This window comes from Triplophysa dalaica, chromosome 2 (genome assembly GCF_015846415.1).
Source record: "Triplophysa dalaica isolate WHDGS20190420 chromosome 2, ASM1584641v1, whole genome shotgun sequence".
In the NCBI taxonomy this organism is placed as follows: domain Eukaryota; kingdom Metazoa; phylum Chordata; class Actinopteri; order Cypriniformes; family Nemacheilidae; genus Triplophysa; species Triplophysa dalaica.
In genome coordinates this window covers 25,807,821-25,827,365 of record NC_079543.1, presented here as the reverse complement: position 1 = coordinate 25,827,365, position 19,545 = coordinate 25,807,821, and the positions used below count along the sequence as shown (strand labels likewise).

The 19,545-nt window shown below is 43.1% G+C and overlaps 1 protein-coding gene across 1 annotated transcript; it reads right to left on the bottom strand.

Annotated features, from left to right (window-relative positions):
- Positions 1-2,541: 2,541 nt before the first annotated feature.
- Positions 2,542-19,337, bottom strand: LOC130408877 (interferon-induced protein 44-like). Its single transcript, XM_056732361.1, has 8 exons — positions 19,257-19,337; positions 4,742-4,796; positions 4,073-4,100; positions 3,666-3,867; positions 3,361-3,507; positions 3,100-3,271; positions 2,879-2,979; positions 2,542-2,789 (listed from the first exon to the last, which is right to left on the bottom strand). Exons 2-8 carry the CDS (start codon positions 4,782-4,784, stop codon positions 2,613-2,615), a joined length of 870 nt encoding a protein of 289 aa, XP_056588339.1. The 5' UTR covers positions 4,785-4,796; positions 19,257-19,337; the 3' UTR covers positions 2,542-2,612.
- Between the last annotated feature and the right edge of the window lie 208 nt (positions 19,338-19,545).

Here is a 19,545-nt window from a genome sequence, read left to right as displayed (position 1 = left end):
GAGTGTAACTATAGGCATTTTGAGAACTGTCATTTGCTTTAAATTCAAAACACTCTATCTCTTTGTGTTTAGTAAAAAGTTTAAAGATGTTTGGACACTCCCCACGTCGAAATACTCACTGTTTTTGTGAAAGATACTGTATTAGACATTGCTGAATTAGCAAGAGCCTCTGTTGTGATTCTCTTCTGGAACGCGCTGTTGATCGAGTTGATGAAGCTGGATTTTCCTGCTCCAACATCTCCAGTTAGCAAGATCCTCACATAATGCACGTTTGGATGACTCAACCGAAACTCCCTCAATTCCTTTTCCAAACTTTCTTTCTCTCTGTTCATATAGAGTCATGTTTTACAAATGCGATATTCAAACAACTTATGTTTTTACCTTTCAGTCGACAGGCAGTTATAGATGTTGTTAAAATTACTCCCACTTACCCCCAGAGTGCCTTCCTCCATGGATTAGGCAATTCTGGTGAAAAAAGTGTTTACAGGATTTGAAATGAACACAATTAAAACCAACAGGTGTTGACCAATGGGCTTCACACTCATGAGTTTGCATTAATTGATATTACTGTTTCTCATGGAGCAGCCTGTTGTCTCACTGACATTACAGCGTTTGTTTTGCTAACTGTAGGGCTCCCTCTAGGGGACAGGCTCCCGATGTAGTGACACCACTGAACAAACACATCTATACAAACTCACTGGATTTCATCTGGTATGAATGAACAGTGTAAGCATTAAGTCAAGAGATAAGATTGTCTTTCATTAGTTACTTTTCATCACTGTCTGTCTGCTAACTTGAGAAACTTACCTCTTTGTGTTGTTTGTACATTTTGAATGTTTTCTCTCATCCTCTCTCTTTCAGCTTCATGAGAAAGGAAAGTATTTTGAGGAGATGGCAGTCTCACATCTATATCACAGAGAAAGCGCGAAGCCAGAAAATAACTCTACACACTACACAAAAGTTATTTACAAAAGGATTGTTTACTGTAAAAGACTGAAGATAGTCAGTCAGGTTGACTAATCATTAAGTGATACCCGTTTCCTCAGACGCTAAAGCACTTTATTATTTTTAAATGCATTATTTAGGGGCATATCAAACAACAAATACAAGGAAAAGATAACCTCTTTGAACATTCTCTGTTCCAAAAAACGCCCGAAGCAGTTTTCCAGCAAACTGAAGCATCTCCAACTGTGACCGCCTTTTGTTCCCTTGACAGTGTGCACTTTGATTTCTAACCTTTAAGGGCTCCCTCTGAGGTACGGGCTCTGCTGACGCTTACAATGTTGCTATAGTAACAGACGTAGGAACACATTATTGTGACTTCACTAAACAAACATGTTGAACACAAACACACAAGATCTCAAAAAAAGTAAACAATATATCTAAGAAATTATATATTATATAGGTCTATATCCAATTTATGTGACAATATATGGGATTTTAATTCATTCGCTGTAAAAAGTCCTCATGCGAACATGCATGCGTTTCATGATTGAATTATTATCATTATTATTATTATTATTAACATGATTTGACAAACTCACCTGGCGATGGTTTATTGTTTTGTGTCGATTCTGATTCTCCCATTTGTGATGTCCTATTCCTTATAAATTCAGTAAATATAGTAATTGTGTTACATGTTAAAAATATATATATATATATGTATATATATATAAGTTAATAACAATCATGATATGTATATGTTTATGTCTATATATTATTATCAAACTTACCTGATGGGGTGATCTGCTTTTTGGTTATGACAGTCCTTTTTTTATGTTATTTTAAAATTAAATTTAGCAAGAAACTTATGAACTGCATAAAATTAGTAAACTGGCCTTTATGTGTTCTGTGTAGAAAGTGCAGGTGTGGAGTGAGAGCAACTCTCATCTCAGACCTTATTTGTCAGTAAATCTATCTTTCAGTTTCACTTTGTGGTAGCAGGTGGACATGCTCTTGGGTTTATGCTAACCTCAACCCTTCCCAGACTACAAGACACTCATAATTATAATAAGTTTACCAATAGTAAAACTGCACAACATTTTGTAATGTGGAATCAAACTACTGAGCAATATATATTCCCAACCGATCGATTGTAATTCATCCTGCTGGGTTGGAAACCAAAATGCTGACTTATTTCCTTTTTGATAACGCTGAGCAGAAAATAGCCCACAAAATGACACAAAATTAATATCAAGTACATGTCTCACATCATCAAGAACCTTTTTTTCTTGTTCTTTTGTTTACACAACACCATTGTTCAAAGAAGTTATGTGCGTCTTGGCCATTCATGTACATACAGTGTTTAGGAGGCCTGAAAATGGGTTTAAAGTGCATCTATCTCATCTCATCTCAGCAATCATTTCTGGCCTCTAACTCCAGTATGTATTTCTTGTGTGGTTTCTTTGCCACAACCATTAAAAAGCTTAAATTTGCAGATCTTAAACATGTTTAACATATATCTAAATAGAAACTTGATTTCTTTATTATTACAAGTTGTGTATATTGAAAGAAATAAGAGGTTTAAGTGAGTGTGGAAAACATTATTTCCCTTTAATGACACATTGTTAGCAGTAGTCATATTTTACATGCTTTCAATATCTGTAGCAATATCATTTCAGCGTGTAAAAGCCTTTCTGAAATCTTCTGGCAGCAGAGTCCACAATCTGATCGAGGGCCTTCAAAATCAGAACATCAACATCAGGGTTTGTGTTGATCTCATCATGGTAGGTCTTTACTGGAAAGATACAGGTCTTTGGCACACCCACTTCAGCACTGCAGAAGTCCACCTGAAAACAATCAAAAGGTGAGTGAAATGGTTTTGTAATTGTGAACAACACCTGCAGCAGGTTACACATAAATCAATGGAGTAATTTACCAGCTTTTTAATCTTCGTGCTAGTGTAAATCTTTCTTAGATCTTTCTTCACCAGTGGACATGCTTCATCCACTTTTGTCATGACAATCACTTGAGGAATCCCTACAATGATGACACAGAGACAATGTCAATTGCTTGAATTACTCTGAATAAAGAAAAATAAAGTCATGGCTCATTGAGCCCGAGTTAAAGAAAGCTATAGGATAGAAAATGGAGTTTTACCTTGATCACTGATTCTATGGCGGATGAGCCTTAACTTTTCAAACAGTACTTTATCTGCCAATGTGACTGTATCAGCAGCTATGATGTAAACCAAGCAGAAGCTCTGGTCAGAGACTGTAGGGTTTTTATTGTAATTATCATCTTCAGAAGTGAGTGTCTTCCCTGCTTGAAACTAAAATTGTAAGATAAACATGATTTCAATATTGCACACAAACAAATCTATTTCAAATGTTTCATTGTCAATTTAATGTATTTTATTACTTTACAGTTCTCCGTCACATGGCCAAGTATGGTGCTGATGACATCATCTACTTGTAACCCAGACAACGAAGGAGATTCTAAACCCATGATGTCACCAAAGACAAAAGGCAACTCTCCATTTTTATTACAGATGCGATATGTTTGGAACTGAAAAGAAAGATCAACAGAACAAAATAAATAAAATAATATTATAAATAAAGAATCTTAAGATTATTTGCTACGCATACAAAGTTTAAGCGTTTAACAAGAAACTGGAGATTCCTGTATTAAAGGTTTCTGTATTCAAGATCAGTTAGTATACCTACTCTTTGTGTGAAACTGCTACTAGTACCAACAGTTGCATCAACGAGCGCTTCACACACAATCTTTCCTTGAAAGGCACTGTTGACCGAGTTAATAAAGCTGGACTTTCCTGCTCCAATTTGTCCAGTCACCAGAATCCTGACATTTACATCCGGTTTCCTCTCAGAAAAGTTTTCCAGGTGTCTTTGCAGCGCTTCTTTCTCACTGTGCCAAAACATTTTGCCAACAACATTTTTGTGCACATTAAATTAGTGTTCCTGTTCAGGCTTCTCTTCCGGCAAGAATGTTTGAATGACCTCTATCCTTTATCTCTAACCTAGATCATTATTTACAGTTCTTTTACAGTAAATATTATAATGCAAAACACAGCAAAAGCTTTGGTAGTCCAACAGGTCGAAAATGAACTTACCCCCAATCAAAATTCCTCCACGGTTTATCTACATTTAGAGGAGAAGACACAAATTTTGTGAAAAAAAATTACAGTGCATTTACTTTTTTAAAGGTATTTGATATAGTACAGCAGGTGGATTTTCAAAACGTGCACCAAATGTCCAACACAATGGCACAACAGACTGCACTAAGGGCGAGACATGTCTTCTTTGCCAAATCAGCATGCAATATAAATGATGCCCGCTACCCCACACATAAACCTTAGGGTTTAAGAAAATCATGTAACATGACTGGAAACACCATCCAGTTTGGAAAAACACTGGTTAGGAATTACTGTTTTGCAGGGTTAAAAACCCATGTGAAGAAATCCGTCGAAAGGTTTTTTCCGACCTAAGCAAATTTATTAATTTTATCTACAGCAATCAATTATTATAATAAAACAAAATTGCCAAAGCTCACAAAAATGTTTAATTAAATGAACAGTTATAAATAATTTTTAAAATAAATATATGTAATATTTGTATGATTACATGATTTATTTCACATTACATAGGATCATCTACTGTATCCCCATAAAATGTATTTTTTCATTAATTGAACAGTGATTGTTACACACAAGGGCTGTATAATTAAAAAACTAATTTACATAGACAATTTGTAAGCTATAAGCAGAATAGGACAAACTCACCTTCTATTTGGTCTTTCTGTTGTGTTGACTTTGATCCTCCCATTTTTATCTCCCTCTGTTGGTATATATGTATATTTTAATTTCAGCAAAATACCAAACTACAGCACAAAAGTATTAAAAGTCAAAAGAAAGTCAATACAGAATAAATAAAGCTGTGTTCTGTGTTATAGAGGGTTCAGGTGATATGTGAGAGCAGTTCTCATCAAAATTTCAGTCTGTCCCTACTTTCACTTTGGAGAGGCATGTTTGGACCCGTTAAAATATGTGTCAAAGAGAAAAGCCTTTTTTTATAGAAATTAGAAATAAAATAAAAAAACAGAAAAGTGTGAATTCCTAAAATGTTATTTCCAAGTTGCTTGTTACAAGAATATTGCTGCAAGAAATTGCCATTGCTTCAGAAATCCCTGCAGGGCTTTGACAATGTTTTCTGGTTGTGCGCCATGTGATTCCTCAGACTCTAAGCCCATAATATCATTGAAGACAAACAGCAGAATAGATTGTTCACTTTTAAAGGTATTGGTTATGTACTGTAAAGTAATGACAAGAATAGTAAATGTGATGCTGTGACTTGGGTTCAGGGTTTCATAAGAATTGCATTCTTTTTTCCCCTTCTATGGCTATTTTCATAGTGTGTTTAATAATGAAAAATAAAAAGGGTATTAACTTTCAAAAGTATCAGCAGAATAAAACAAGTTCCTCACAGGGCTAGAAGTAAAGTCTAGTAGAATGGATAGTGGGTCAAGATGAACACGTTATTGTCAATAAAACTTTCTGAATGACTTCGCTACAAATAAAAGTTTTTGGGGGGGTCAATGTGTTTAATGTGAATGATCCTAAGTGCTCATGTGTTCTCATACTCACTGTTTTTGCGAAAGATGTACTAGAAATGGAATTGGCAAGAGCTCCATTTGTGATTCTTTTTTTGGAAAACCCTATTTATTGAGTTGATGAAGCTGGATTTTCCTGCTCCAGTTTCTCCAGTCACCAGGATCCTGACGTATTCGACTGATTCGACTGAAACTACCTCAGATCTATTTCCAGACGTTCTTTTTTGCTGTTCCAAAAAAGTGTGTTTTACAAATGTAGTGTTCCAGCGACACACTTGTTTGTTGGACTATTAATATAATTTTACCTCACAGACCTTAAGGAATTAGAAATGTTGGTCATTTTTTTCTCACTTACTGAAAGAGTGTGTTTCTCCATGCTGTGTCAAATGAATCAGTGAAATTAAGCGACATTTAGTAGTGAAGTTGTGAATTGCAACCAACGGCTCCCTCCACCGCTCACCCCTTCTTATGTAGCACTACGGCGACTGACAGAGGCAAAGACGTCGTCACATTTTCACCCTTTGGCCAAAAGGAGGTAACATATTTATGAAATGCGCTCTGTATAGCAGTGGGCTTTGTAGTTCATTTTCTTCTCAGCTTTTCATTCTGTTTTAGGCATTTTGATTTTTTTATAATCCAGATTTTCAGTAACAAATATTTTTGTAACAACTTCATATATTTTGTATCAATTTGCTGTGTCATTCTAAAGCTCTATGCACCCCACCACTGTGGCCAAACTGACTCTGTATCATTAAACTAGTTCTTATTTCATCACTGCTACAATCGGGTGTTACAAGCCATTTTGAGAGGAAACAGTGATATAATTAAGTAATTCCATTAGGTTTAGGGTTTGGGGTCATACTACAAAAAAATATTGAATTAGGAAATTGAAATATTGTCTAAGTGTCTTTAACTTATTATGTCTGAATTGAGTAAACATTTAAATGTCGCTTATGCATTACAATAAAGCCCTTTGCAAATCCTGTCTAAACAAACATTTTAGATTTTGTTTCTAAAAGTATCTGTGTAAACAGTCATTTCCAAAGATTGATGGCTTATTTGAAGAACAAATCAGATTTATGTGCTAACAAAAAGATAACCCAGATAGCAGCCAAACCAGAAAATTGTTACTCCCCACACCACCTCCACTGGCCCACATACCGTGTGGAATGATAGCACTTGTGCGGTCCGCTCGTGTTTGCCAGATTTGGGCCACGGGCATGCCAAAGCTATTCCACATGTCAAACATCAGAAGAAATAAAGCAGAGCTGACCCAAATATAAACAACAGTTCATTTCAATTCTGGCCCAGATTCATCCCAAAACCAACACCTTTCTGTGCTCCAGTTTGACAGAATTTGTATTGAGTTTCATTATTATTATAGTGATGATTGAGTCATTAGTGATGAACATCTGCTGTTAACAAGCAGAATCACTGCAGCAAAGTTCAACAAAATTGAAAAAAATTATTTACAAAAGAAACACAAATCACATGTCAGCTGTTTGAGTGCAGCTATGACACATCAGAGGGGATCTGGCCCTCCCGGCTGAGCCTGGTTCAATCATGGAAGTTTGGGTTCCTCGCCACAGTAGGGCAGTGTTGGCCTGCTCACCGGGAGACTGCATTTATTTATTTATTTAGAAATTAGATATCGTTCATTAGAATGATCTTACTTGTTGTATAAATACCATGCACTGTGCTGTGTTTTACCTTTTCTGTTTTTCCTGTTTGCCCCTGTAAAGCTGCTTTGAAACAATACACATTGTGAAAAGCGCTATATAAATAAACTTGAAACACAACAACTACAACCTGAAATACCACACAGCTAACAAAAGTTTGTTAAAAGAACATTCCGTAGAGGTTTTTCATGTGTTTGAATATGTTTAAAACATATTTTAATGTTTTATGAATTTTACCATCATGGTGATCAGTGTTTTCTTGAGTTGGTATCTTGACCCTTAACTTTTCCTTTGGTTGATCTGCATGCTTTCAAAATGCACCCGTCATGGTAGAGCAAATGCGATTACAACCAAATAGTATCGGCAGAGAACCTTTGAAACCACTGTTATTGATCCTAATAGAACATTACAATATCAGGGAATTTGGTTGTATTTAGATATCTAGAGAGATTTGTCTACACACATTTGGAGTCACAAAGACATCAAGAATCAGTGTATGAATCTCAGCAATGGTGAGAAACAAAAAACTAAATCAGATAAACGGATCAACCTCAACGCATGCTGGGAATCATAAATGAGTTTTGTGCTATGATGTTACCCAGCATGCATCACAGCATGAAGTTTTCGTTGGCTGATTGTCACCAATGTTGAGATTCAGACACTTATTCTTCATGCCTGTGTGTGTAAATTCGGTATTTTGTTAATAATATTATTTCTGTCTATTTTATAAATCTACTTAAAGTTCAAAATACAATTAAACTGCAAGATGTCATAATGTTTTAGTGGATCTTCACCACAGCAATTTATTATTAACAATATTATTGTTAACATTTAGTTATTTCACATATCACAAACAAAATCTTTGATTGGATTAACAGTTCCATAAACTTTCAAAAATAGATGTCAGGGGTTCAAGATCCCAACTCAAGGAAACACTGATCACCATGATGGTGACTTTTGTCAGCTTGGAACGATCTTAAAACAAAAAACTGACATTTTAATTATTTTTAACGTAAAAAACTCAAAGGAATGTTCTTATTTCAAACTTTTGTTAGCTGGGTTGTTGTGTTTCTTTCGGTAAATTATTTTTTTTCAGTTTTTGTTGAACTTTTCTGAAGTGATTTTGTTTGGTAACAGCAGATGTTCATCTCTAATGACTCAATCATCACTATAATACTAGTGAAACTCAATACAAATTCTGTTAAACTGGAGCACAGAAAGGTGTTGGTTTTGGGATAAATCTGGGCCAGAATTGAAATGAACTGTTGTTTATATTTGTTTTGATGTTTGACATGTGGCATAGCTTTGGCATGCCTGTGGCCCAAATCTGGCTAACAGATTTTATTGATCTTTTATACATTGGTGGCGAAACTCGGGAGGAAGGAGAGACATGATGTCAGAGAGTTCTCGCCGCCGAGTGGCCACTCGGTGCCGGAAAGTTAGGGTAGCTTTTCTATATTGGTGCCGAAACCCGGGAGGAAGGAGAGTGGCCGCTCGGTGCCGGATAGTTCAGGCAGCGCGAAGTGGCTGCCCGAAGCGGTGGTTCTGGGTAAAAGGAAGTGCACAGTGCGGCCACCGTCAAAGCTTCGGTGCGCCGGCGACCTTTGCTGCCGCGCCCCTGGGTCGAGGTGGGGTGGCTATTACCTGACTTTTTTGTATTTAATTTACAAATTTAGTTCAAGAAGAACCCACTCACTCATAAGGATCAACAATTTACCAGTGACCCAGTCTCTCTGACCAGGCTTTCTGTCTGGTTTTTCACAGATGACAAACTCATTGACAAGTTGAAGATCATCCGCCAAAGATTAAGTGATGGAGGTCCAGAACACTGAATGTTGGTATTTTTTTAAATAATTTCACATAACCTGACCTAACCCATAACCCATTTGACAATGATTGTGTGTGTCATGTGCAGTTTTGTTTAATTACAGACAAAAGCAGAAGCACTAGAACTTTCTTTAAATAATATATAATTAGATCAAAATATTGAATATAAAAGTTACAGAAGTGAGTATGCATGATTTGGGTAGACAAGAAAAAGTTATTTGCAGTATTTTATCGATATTGAAAAAATAGGCCATTCTGGTTTGTATGGAGGGTGTTAAATGGTTTAAATTTGAAAATAGTTATTAATGGTCACAAGGGGTGTCACGATTTCGATTTTAAATCGAAATCGATCGAAATTAAGTCACAGTCTCAAACTTCGACTTAAAAAATGGAAACGTCGATGCTGCCACGCCTCCATGTTGCGTCTGGTTACTTGCCAAGCGGAAAAAAACACACGTGTTGAAGTGCTGCGAGTCAACCTCCTCTAACAGCCACTCAAAAGATAGCATGGCAACTGCAGATGCAGGATACCCATCGACAGAACTCGAATCCTCTCCTCTTTAACTGAAGTCGCTGGTGTGGAAGTATTTTGGATTTCCAGTGAGTTATGTTGACAACGTTCGGGTTGTCGACAAAAAAACAACAGTTTGCAAGCTGTGTTATGTGCGTGTACCATATTCTCTCACTGGCAGCACTACTAACATGGCAGGGCATCTCCGCAGGCACATCAAAAACATAAATTTATCTGTTAAACCAACAACTACACAAACTACTCTTCTGTCTTCATTTGGAATTAAACTTCCAAGCAACTCAATTCGTGCAACTGCAATTACGCGTGCGGTAGGAGTATTCATAGCCGCGGACATGCGACTTTATTCGGTGGTGGAAAACTCCGGTTTTAGGCATTTAATTAGAATGTTAGAGCCACGCTACGAAATCCCAAGTAGAACGCATCTCACAGCTACGGTAACTCCCTCCATGTACAATAATGTAAAAGAGAAAGTTATTGAAGGTCTGAGCAGCGCACATTTAGTTGCCTTGACTACAGATTGCTGGACATCCAGAGCAACACAGAGCTTCATGACTGTTACAGCACATTACATTAATGATGACTGGGAAATTCAAAATCCAGTCCTTCAAACTCGCCCCATATATGAAGCACACACAAGTGAACATTTAGCAGAAGTGCTGAGGGAAGTGGAAGTGGAATGGAAGTTGGATAGACAAAATTCAACCATCCCTGTGACAACTGATAATGCTAAGAACATTGTCAATGCCTCAAAAGCAGCAGGATTGTCACCACACATTGGATGTTTATGTGGTATATGTTCATCTGTTCGGAAATAGATTAAAACACTTATTTGTTCAGAGACTATGGACATGTCTGTTTTACTGTTTTTGTTTGTTTTGTTGTGAACTTAAATGTAATCTTTTGTGAAGAAGACTGCACTTAAAAAAATGAAACTGGATGACAATTTATTTTAAGTTTTCAATTGACTAAAGATATAAGTTATTGTTACATTATGTTGTTAATAAAAGTTTTAAATTTGACAATGTAGTGTGGTACATTGCAAACAAAGGTCAGATATTATATTGCATAAAAGTCTAGTTTGAAAAATGACAATCTGTGCTTTAAAAAGAATAAATGTAAAAATCGAGAATCGAATCGAACCGTGACCTTAGAATCGAACATGCAATCGAATCGAGGATTTGGAGAATCGTGCCACCCCTTATGGTCACTTTCATTTCCAAGTTGCACTTGACACCGATGTTTTGCATATCATACTGAATGTCACGGGCCCAGACGAGCCCTTATCGAATGTACCACCTCGAGGAGTTACCCAGAGACACCACAGACGGACAACAAGGTAAGTAATTAAAAGTTCAGTTTTATTATAGTAAAAACTCCCTATAGCTAAAACACGTAGTGGGCGAGCCCCAACTCTGATCTCCCCTGTCCAGCAGCGGTGGGAACTCCTGGCACCTCAGTCCCAATCCAGCGGGTGACGAAGCAGCGGATCGGCTCAATCGTTCCTCCTCAGAGCAGGCCACAGCGACCAATGGGTCAGAAGGTGGTAAGAAACTTTCTCACAGCGGCTTCCCTTCAGAACAGACAGCGGCTTCCAGCAACTTTCCTTCGGAACAGGCAGTGGCAGTCCATAGAACAGAATGTGGTAAGAGAATTTCTCACAGCGGCTTCTCTTCAGAGCAGACAGCGGCTTCCAGCAACTTTCCTTCGGAACAGGCAGTGGCAGTCCATAGAACAGAATGTGGTAAGAAACTTTCTCACAGCGGCTTCCCTTCAGAGCAGACAGCGGCTTCCAGCAACTTTCCTTCGGAACAGGCAGTGGCAGTCCATAGAACAGAATGTGGTAAGAGACTTTCTCACAGCGGCTTCTCTTCAGAGCAGACAGCGGCTTCCAGCAACTTTCCTTCGGAACAGGCAGTGGCAGTCCATAGAACGGAATGTGGTAAGAGACTTTCTCACAGCGGCTTCCCTTCAGAGCAGACAGCGGCTTCCAGCAACTTTCCTTCGGAACAAGCAGTGGCAGTCCATAGAACAGAATGTGGTAGGAGACTTTCTCACAGCGGCTTCCCTTCAGAGCAGACAGCGGCTTCCAGCAACTTTCCTTCGGAACAGGCAGTGGCAGTCCATAGAACGGAATGTGGTAAGAGACTTTCTCACAGCGGCTTCCCTTCAGAGCAGACAGCGGCTTCCAGCAACTTTCCTTCGGAACAGGCAGTGGCAGTCCATAGAACAGAATGTGGTAGGAGACTTTCTCACAGCGGCTTCCCTTCAGAGCAGACAGCGGCTTCCAGCAACTTTCCTTCGGAACAGGCAGTGGCAGTCCATAGAACAGAATGTGGTAAGAGACTTTCTCACAGCGGCTTCTCTTCAGAGCAGACAGCGGCTTCCAGCAACTTTCCTTCGGAACAGGCAGTGGCAATCCATAGAACAGAATGTGGTAAGAGACTTTCTGCCCACTGGGCCAACGGGTGGAAGCAGGATTAAACACCCTCACTTGTGCACATGGTAAATCACTTCACTTCACACCAAGCACTGCAGTACACAGCAAACTCACAGTGAATAAGGCTCCCATTCGAGGTCCCAGCCGATGTCCTATCCCTTTTTTAGGTCTGCATATCCAACACGGTATGGGGTATCTGCTGCCTAGAGGATATGGATACTCAGCCACTCTTCCATCCCGCTTGCTTTCACCTCGTAGACCCCCCCGTCCAGTTCCCCGAAATGTAGAGAAAGACGTTCCTTCACGTTAATCCTTCCTGCTCCGTACCTCCCGATGCTCTACCCCCGTCCGTCTGTCCGCACGCCGTATTTATAATCCACATTATGGGTACGTGTCCCAATCACAGCTCACTCCCGTCCTCCCACACAGCTGACGCTTATCTATCCATTCAGTCGCTGCGCCCGGACACAAAACATGGGGAAACACCCAGAACCAGCTCGATGTTACACTTTAACTGGCCCCACCCGGAAACAATTCCCGGGACAGTAGTTCCTCCTTGTCCCTCACCTTGTGACATCCTCCCCCACCATTTCGGTCTAGTCCCTAGACCAGGGGACCCGAAACCCAATCTCCAAATCTCTCAGGGGGTTGTCCTCGTGTCTCCCGTGAGCGTCTAGGAGGCGAAACGGGGTTCACTCTTCTCGCCTCCACCTCTGGACCTCTCGGGGCCACCGCCCACCCCACAAAGGGTGGCCTCGGGGACGCCGGGACTGCAGGAATACCAGTCGTGGGCTTCCTCTTATTTTTATCGGCCGCCCTACCAATTTGATCCGTGACTCGTTGGTAGGCCGTATGGAGTTGTTGGTGATGACGATTCGCCCAGTCTGTAAGACTAAGAGACTCTCCGACCATAGCCGTCCCCCAAAGGAGATCCATGGGTAGGTGCACATGTCTCCCGAACATCAGGTAGGTAGGGGCGTAGCCGGTAGTACTATGCACACTGTTATTATACGCTTGGGTCAGGGCAGGAAGGCTGTCGATCCAATGGCTCTGATGGTCTGTGTCTAGAGTTCCTAATAGGCTCAACAGGGTCTGATTAAACCGTTCACACCCTCCGTTGCCCTGAGGGTGGTACGGGGTGGTGTGGGTCTTCTTACACCCGTAGAGCCAGCACTGTTACTGCACCACCTTAGACTCGAAATTTGGCCCCTGATCTGAGTGTAAGGTTTCCGGACACCCGAACGGTTGAAACACCGCCCTCCAGAGGGCATTCACATTAGTGGTCGCTGTTTGGTCTAGAGTTGGAATCGCCCAGGCATAATTGGTGAATAGATCTGTCACCACCAGGATATTCTGGAAACGATCAGTGGGTCGGCTCAATGTCAGATAATCTATTGCCACAATGTGTAAGGGGGCCTTAGGGCGCAATGGAACCAGAGGGGCCCTCACCTCTCTTCGGGCCTTGAAGAGCGTACAGCGGGGGCAGCCCTGGATGAACAGATTCACTGACGCCTTCATCCCGGACCAGTAGAAGCATCTCCGCAACAAGGACATAGTCCTCTCCTGCCCTTGGTGTCCCAACTGGGCATGATAAGCTCGTAGCAGCGGCTGAATCTGACCTTCCGACACTACCACCTGGAGCACAGCTTCGTGGGTTACCGGGTCCTGGACGGAGCGCAAACCACTCCATCGTTTAGGCAGAGCCGCTCCCATTGTCCGAGCAGCTTCCTCGCTACCTGTGTCTGAGTCTGTCTCTCTGCTGCTCCAGGAAGAATTCCCCGCTCCAGACAAGACCGTAACACCACCAGATCAGCATCCTCCCTTTGCCGTTCCTTCCATCGCTGAGGGTCCCAGCCCCAACTAGCAGGAGTTTCCTCCGGGTGACATCCGACCGCCTCCACCACCCTTACCATCAGCTCCTCTTCCTGCCCAGCTGAACACATCGGAGGGGAACTCCCAGTATCAGACACCGGGAGTCTAGACAATACATCTGCGTTAGTATGCTGTCGGCCCGGTCGATACTGCAGCTGGTAGTCGTAGTTGGCCAGCTGAGCTACCCATCGCTGTTCAACGGCCCCCAATTTGGCCGTACGCAAGTGCACCAATGGGTTGTTATCCGTGACCACGAGTACCTGTGCCCCCCACAGGTAATCTTTAAACTTCTCACATACGGCCCACTTCATGGCCAGCAGCTCGATCTTGAAGGAAATGTAATTGGAATCGTTCCGTTTGGCCGGATGGAGGCTCCTGCTCGCATAAGCGATAACCCGTTCCATTCCATGTTGTTGTTGTGCCAACACCGCTCCCAGCCCGGTATTACTGGCATCAGTATAGAGGATGAAGGGTTGGGTGAAATCCGCATAGGCCAAAATGGGAGCCTGCAGTAATTCCTGTTTAAGCCTTTGAAAGGCTATTTCGCATTCAGACTCCCAAGTGACAGGGGGAGAGCTTCGGCCACGAGGGCGACCCGAACCTGCAAGAAGTTGGTTCAATGGCTTGGCAGTCTTGGAGAAGTCCTTTATAAAACGCCGGTAGTATCCAACAAAACCCAGAAAGGACCTTACTTGCCGCACCGTCTTAGGTGGTTCCCAACCTTGGACAACCGCCACTTTATCCGGGTCCACAGAGACTCCAGCAGCACTCACACGGTTACCCAGGAATTTCTCCTCCTTTCGGAGCAATTGGCACTTGTCTGGTTGTAGCTTCAGACCATATTTCTCCATCGCTTGAAACACCTGTTCTAGATGCCGTAGGTGTGAGGTAAAATCCGGGGAATAAACGTTCACATCGTCCAGATACACCAGTGCAGAATCCATCAACTGACTGCTCAGGCACCGCTGCATCAACCGCTGGAATGTAGCTGGGGCGTTACACAGTCCAAACGGCACCCGATCCCATTCGAAGAGTCCAAAGGGGGTAGTGAAAGCAGTCTTCTCCCGATCCCTCTCCTCCACCCGTACCTGCCAATACCCACTGGCGAGATCTAGGGTGGAATACCACGCGGCCTGTGTCAAACTGGTGAGGGAGTCCTCTATCCTCGGCAAGGGGAAAGCATCTTTCTTGGTGACATGATTCAGCTTTCGATAATCCACACAGAATCTCCAAGCTCCAGTCTTCTTCCTTACTAGGACGATCGGGGCGGCCCGCGGGCTGCTACTCTCGCGGATAACCCCCTTATCCAGCATCCCTCGTAATAGGGTACGGACCTCCGAATACAAAGTTGGTGGCACTGGGCGGTAGCGCTCTCGACTGGGCGCGGCATCGCCGGTACAAATCGGATGCTTCACAATGTCCGTACACCCATAGTCCTCGTCATGGGCTGAGAATATGTGCTGCCACTTTGCCAAGAAGTCCTGGAGCTGTTTTGCCTGGTCCTCTTCCAGACCCTCTCCTCGCAGCGACTTCCCCAGGAGATGTACCGGCTTTCCCTCCCCGATAGGGTCCTTCGGCGGATCTACTCGCCCAAGGGCTACCTCGACCACCTGGAGCTTACTTAACAGAAGTGAACTTCTCTGCCCTCCCTCACCTGGTAAGGGCTCACCGAGGTAACTCGGACCAATCGCTGGTGATGGTAGAGGTTAACGGGGTATGGGTTCACATTCCGCACCCTCACGGAAACACGGCCTCGGCGGACCACCGCAAGTCCTCGAGCCACTTCCACTCTTTGGCAGTCCCAATGGGGCTCCACCATGACCCAATTTTCCGGTCCGTACGATCGAGCAGGTAACTGGGCCCAGACAACCGCTTCGCTCCCTGCTGGGACAGAAAGGGCATAACGACAGGCCACTCTGCCAGTATCTTCTCTGTCCCCCTGGGAACTGGACATCTGGATTCTACGACAATCAGCCACAATCTGCTCCCATTCCCTCCTCTCCGCCATCGGAGTAGTTTGAGCTGGTCTAACACGGAATACTTCTTCCCAGCAGTCGGTAAGGACATTCATGCCTAGAAGAGCTCGATGTACCCATAAACAGTGGTCTCGAACAATCACTACCCCTTTCTGGGGTAGGGTGACCGCATAATTCTTGATATCCGTTACCAAGTACCCAACATAGGGGATATCCAGGCCATTCGCCCCTCTCAGAGTGAGCCACGGGGCTTCCATTCCCTGCAGTTGACAGGCATCAAAAAGTTCTTGAGACAGACTTTCAGAAAACAAGGTGACTTGGGAACCAGTATCCATCAGGCACCGGAACTCAACGCCATGCACTTGGCCCTCTACTGTCGGGCAGTGTCCCACCAAACTGGCTCTAGGAACATACAATGAAGGAGGGTCCATTAAAGGGGTCCCGACCACTTGACCCACAGTGGCCAATGACTCTAAAAACCCCCTTGCGCGCCACAGCGGGAGCCGCACTGACGGCTAATGTGACCAGGCTCTCCGCAGCTGTTACAGAAGGGCCGTCCCTGTTCGTCCCACTCGAACCTCAAACCAGTAGGCCGGATAGGACGTCGTCCCTGCTCTCGAATCCCGTCCGAGCAGGAACGTTCTCGGGGCAAGGTTGAGGGTTGGGACCGTCCCCGACGCAACTCCTCCAAAAGGGTTCTAGACAACTCAGTCATTTGCTCTCGAACGTCCTTCATAAGCTCCATCTGTAAGGTCTGCTTCCAATCAGAGACTTCCTAAGGTGTAGGGGCACAACTCCCACCAGTGGTCATACACAAGGAAGGATCCGCTACCTCTACATGGTCCAGTTCCAGGGCCAAGCCCTCTCGCCTCAGACATCCGAACGTCAGCCCCGGGTCCCGGCGAAGCTGTAGGCATAAACTCTGCCGGATGGGCCCCTCGCGGAGGCCCAAGAGGAACTGGTCCCGCAGCAAGGTCTCTCCTTCCCCCAAGCCATGTTCACGTCGCCCCTTCAACCTAGCGAACCGCTCCCGTAGTCTTAGGGCAAAAGCCCGCAGAGTCTGCCTGGGTCCTTGTTTACAATTGAAGAACTGGGCTCTCAGGACGGCCACCAGGGTGGCGTCACCGTACTGCCCGACCAGGAAGTCGAAGATTGTTTGGGCAGTGCCTCGGGTCGCTTCGGGCGCAGCTTGTACTTCCCTTTTAGCCTCGCCTTCAAGTGAATTCAACACGAACTGAGTCTTCTGCGAGGCACTCAGCCCTTGCAGGCCCGCTAGGTCCTCTACCTGAGCCTTCCAGTCCATCAAGCTCAATTCTGATCCTGGTCCTCCATACTTCTGGGCCCAAGGGGCACCCACAAAGACAGGCATAACAGGGGACCGGACTGCTGCCAAGTCCTTGTCCGCCATCCTGGGTCTCCGGTTGCTCAACTCGAGGTGGAACCCTGCCGACTACGCCAAGTATGTCACGGGCCGAGGCGAGCCCCTATCGAACGTACCACCTCGAGGAGTTACCCAGAGACACCACAGACGGACAACAAGGTAAGTAATTAAAAGTTCAGTTTTATTATAGTAAAAACTCCCTATAGCTAAAACACCTAGTGGGCGAGCCCCAACTCTGATCTCCCCTGTCCAGCAGCGGTGGGAGCTCCTGGCACCTCAGTCCCAATCCAGCGGGTGACGAAGCAGGGGATCGGCTCAATCGTTCCTCCTCAGAGCAGGCCACAGCGACCAATGGGTCAGAAGGTGGTAAGAAACTTTCTCACAGTGGCTTCCCTTCAGAACAGACAGCGGCTTCCAGCAACTTTCCTTCGGAACAGGCAGTGGCAGTCCATAGAACAGAATGTGGTAAGAAACTTTCTCACAGCGGCTTCCCTTCAGAGCAGACAGCGGCTTCCAGCAACTTTCCTTCGGAACAGGCAGTGGCAGTCCATAGAACAGAATGTGGTAAGAAACTTTCTGCCCACTGGGCCAACGGGTGGAAGCAGGATTAAACACCCTCACTTGTGCACATGGTAAATCACTTCAAAGAGTCACACGTGTTCACTTCACACCAAGCACTGCAGTACACAGCAAACTCACAGTGAATAAGGCTCCCATTCGAGGTCCCAGCCGATGTCCTCTCCCTTTTTTAGGTCTGCATATCCAACACGGTATGGGGTATCTGCTGCCTAGAGGATATGGATACTCAGCCATTCTTCCATCCCGCTTGCTTTCACCTCATAGATCCCCCCGTCCAGTTCCCCGAAATGTAGAGAAAGACGTTCCTTCACGTTAATCCTTCCTGCTCCGTACCTCCCGATGCTCTACCCCCGTCCGTCTGTCCCCACGCCGTATTTATAATCCACATTATGGGTACGTGTCCCAATCACAGCTCACTCCCGTCCTCCCACACAGCTGACGCTTATCTATCCATTCAGTCGCTGCGCCCGGACACAAAACATGGGGAAACACCCGGAACCAGCTCGATGTTACACTCTAACTGGCCCCATCCGGAAACATTTCCCAGGACAGTAGTTCCTCCTTGTCCCTCACCTTGTGACACTGAATGTGATTATAAAATGTCATCGTCTGTGTGGCATGATTGTAGGGATTCCTCAAGTGATTGTCATGACTAAAGTGGATGAAGCATGTCCACTGGTGAAAAATGATCTAATAAAGATCTACTACAGCAATAAGATCAAAGAGAAGGTAAACCATCCTTTCAATTATCTACATTTTAAACTTCCTATAGAAATCAAAATTCACAGTCAAATTTTCTGGATTTATGTTTTGTTTCTTTCTAGATGCAGATGTGCAGTGATAAAGTGGGTATGCCAATGAACTACATCTTCCCAGTGAAGAACTACCATGATGAGATCGAAACTGATGATAATATTGATATTCTGATTCTGAAAGCATTGGAACAGATTGTATATATCGATGAAGATTGATTGAGAGCAGTGATAACTGACATAAAAAACAAAGAAAACATAAAGGCGAGTGCATACCAAGCATGACAAATTATTATTAACTGAGAAAAATGCCAATGTTTATTACGTTTTTTAACTAAAAAAGGAATCTATTTTTTACATATAGTAAATAGTACAGTATGCACAGTATGTGCTTGAAAGTCTTATTTCTCAAAAGTTACAACGAGCAGTCAGAATATACACTTTTATTTTGAAAGACTTAACGTAATTCAATATATTTATAATTTTAATCTCCTTAACAACTGTCTGTGAGTGCACAAATATAGAAACATCACTAACTAGGAAGTAAAAGTGTTATGGATTTAATGCAACAATTTCAAAAATTGATAACATGGTTGCTTGTTATCAGGGTAAGCATTAACATGATTTCCAATTCATTTGAAAGGTTTGCTCACCTAAATTCTCAAGATTTTCAGAGCTGTAGCTGTAAAGCGGATGTTGTTGAATATTCTATCAAGATGAAGTGGTTACTGGAAAAAAAGAAACTGCTGCAAGGCTTTTATGCTGTGATACTTTCACTTTTTACATCCTGCATCAAACTGTGCAAAGGGAAGATAAAAATCCCCTAACCTGAGAAAATATGAGGGCTTTCATGCTCATTTGAGAGGTCGTTAAACGTTATATTTTAAGTACCCAAATGCATTTAATATAATTTAAATCCAACATTAATATAGAATTTAATTT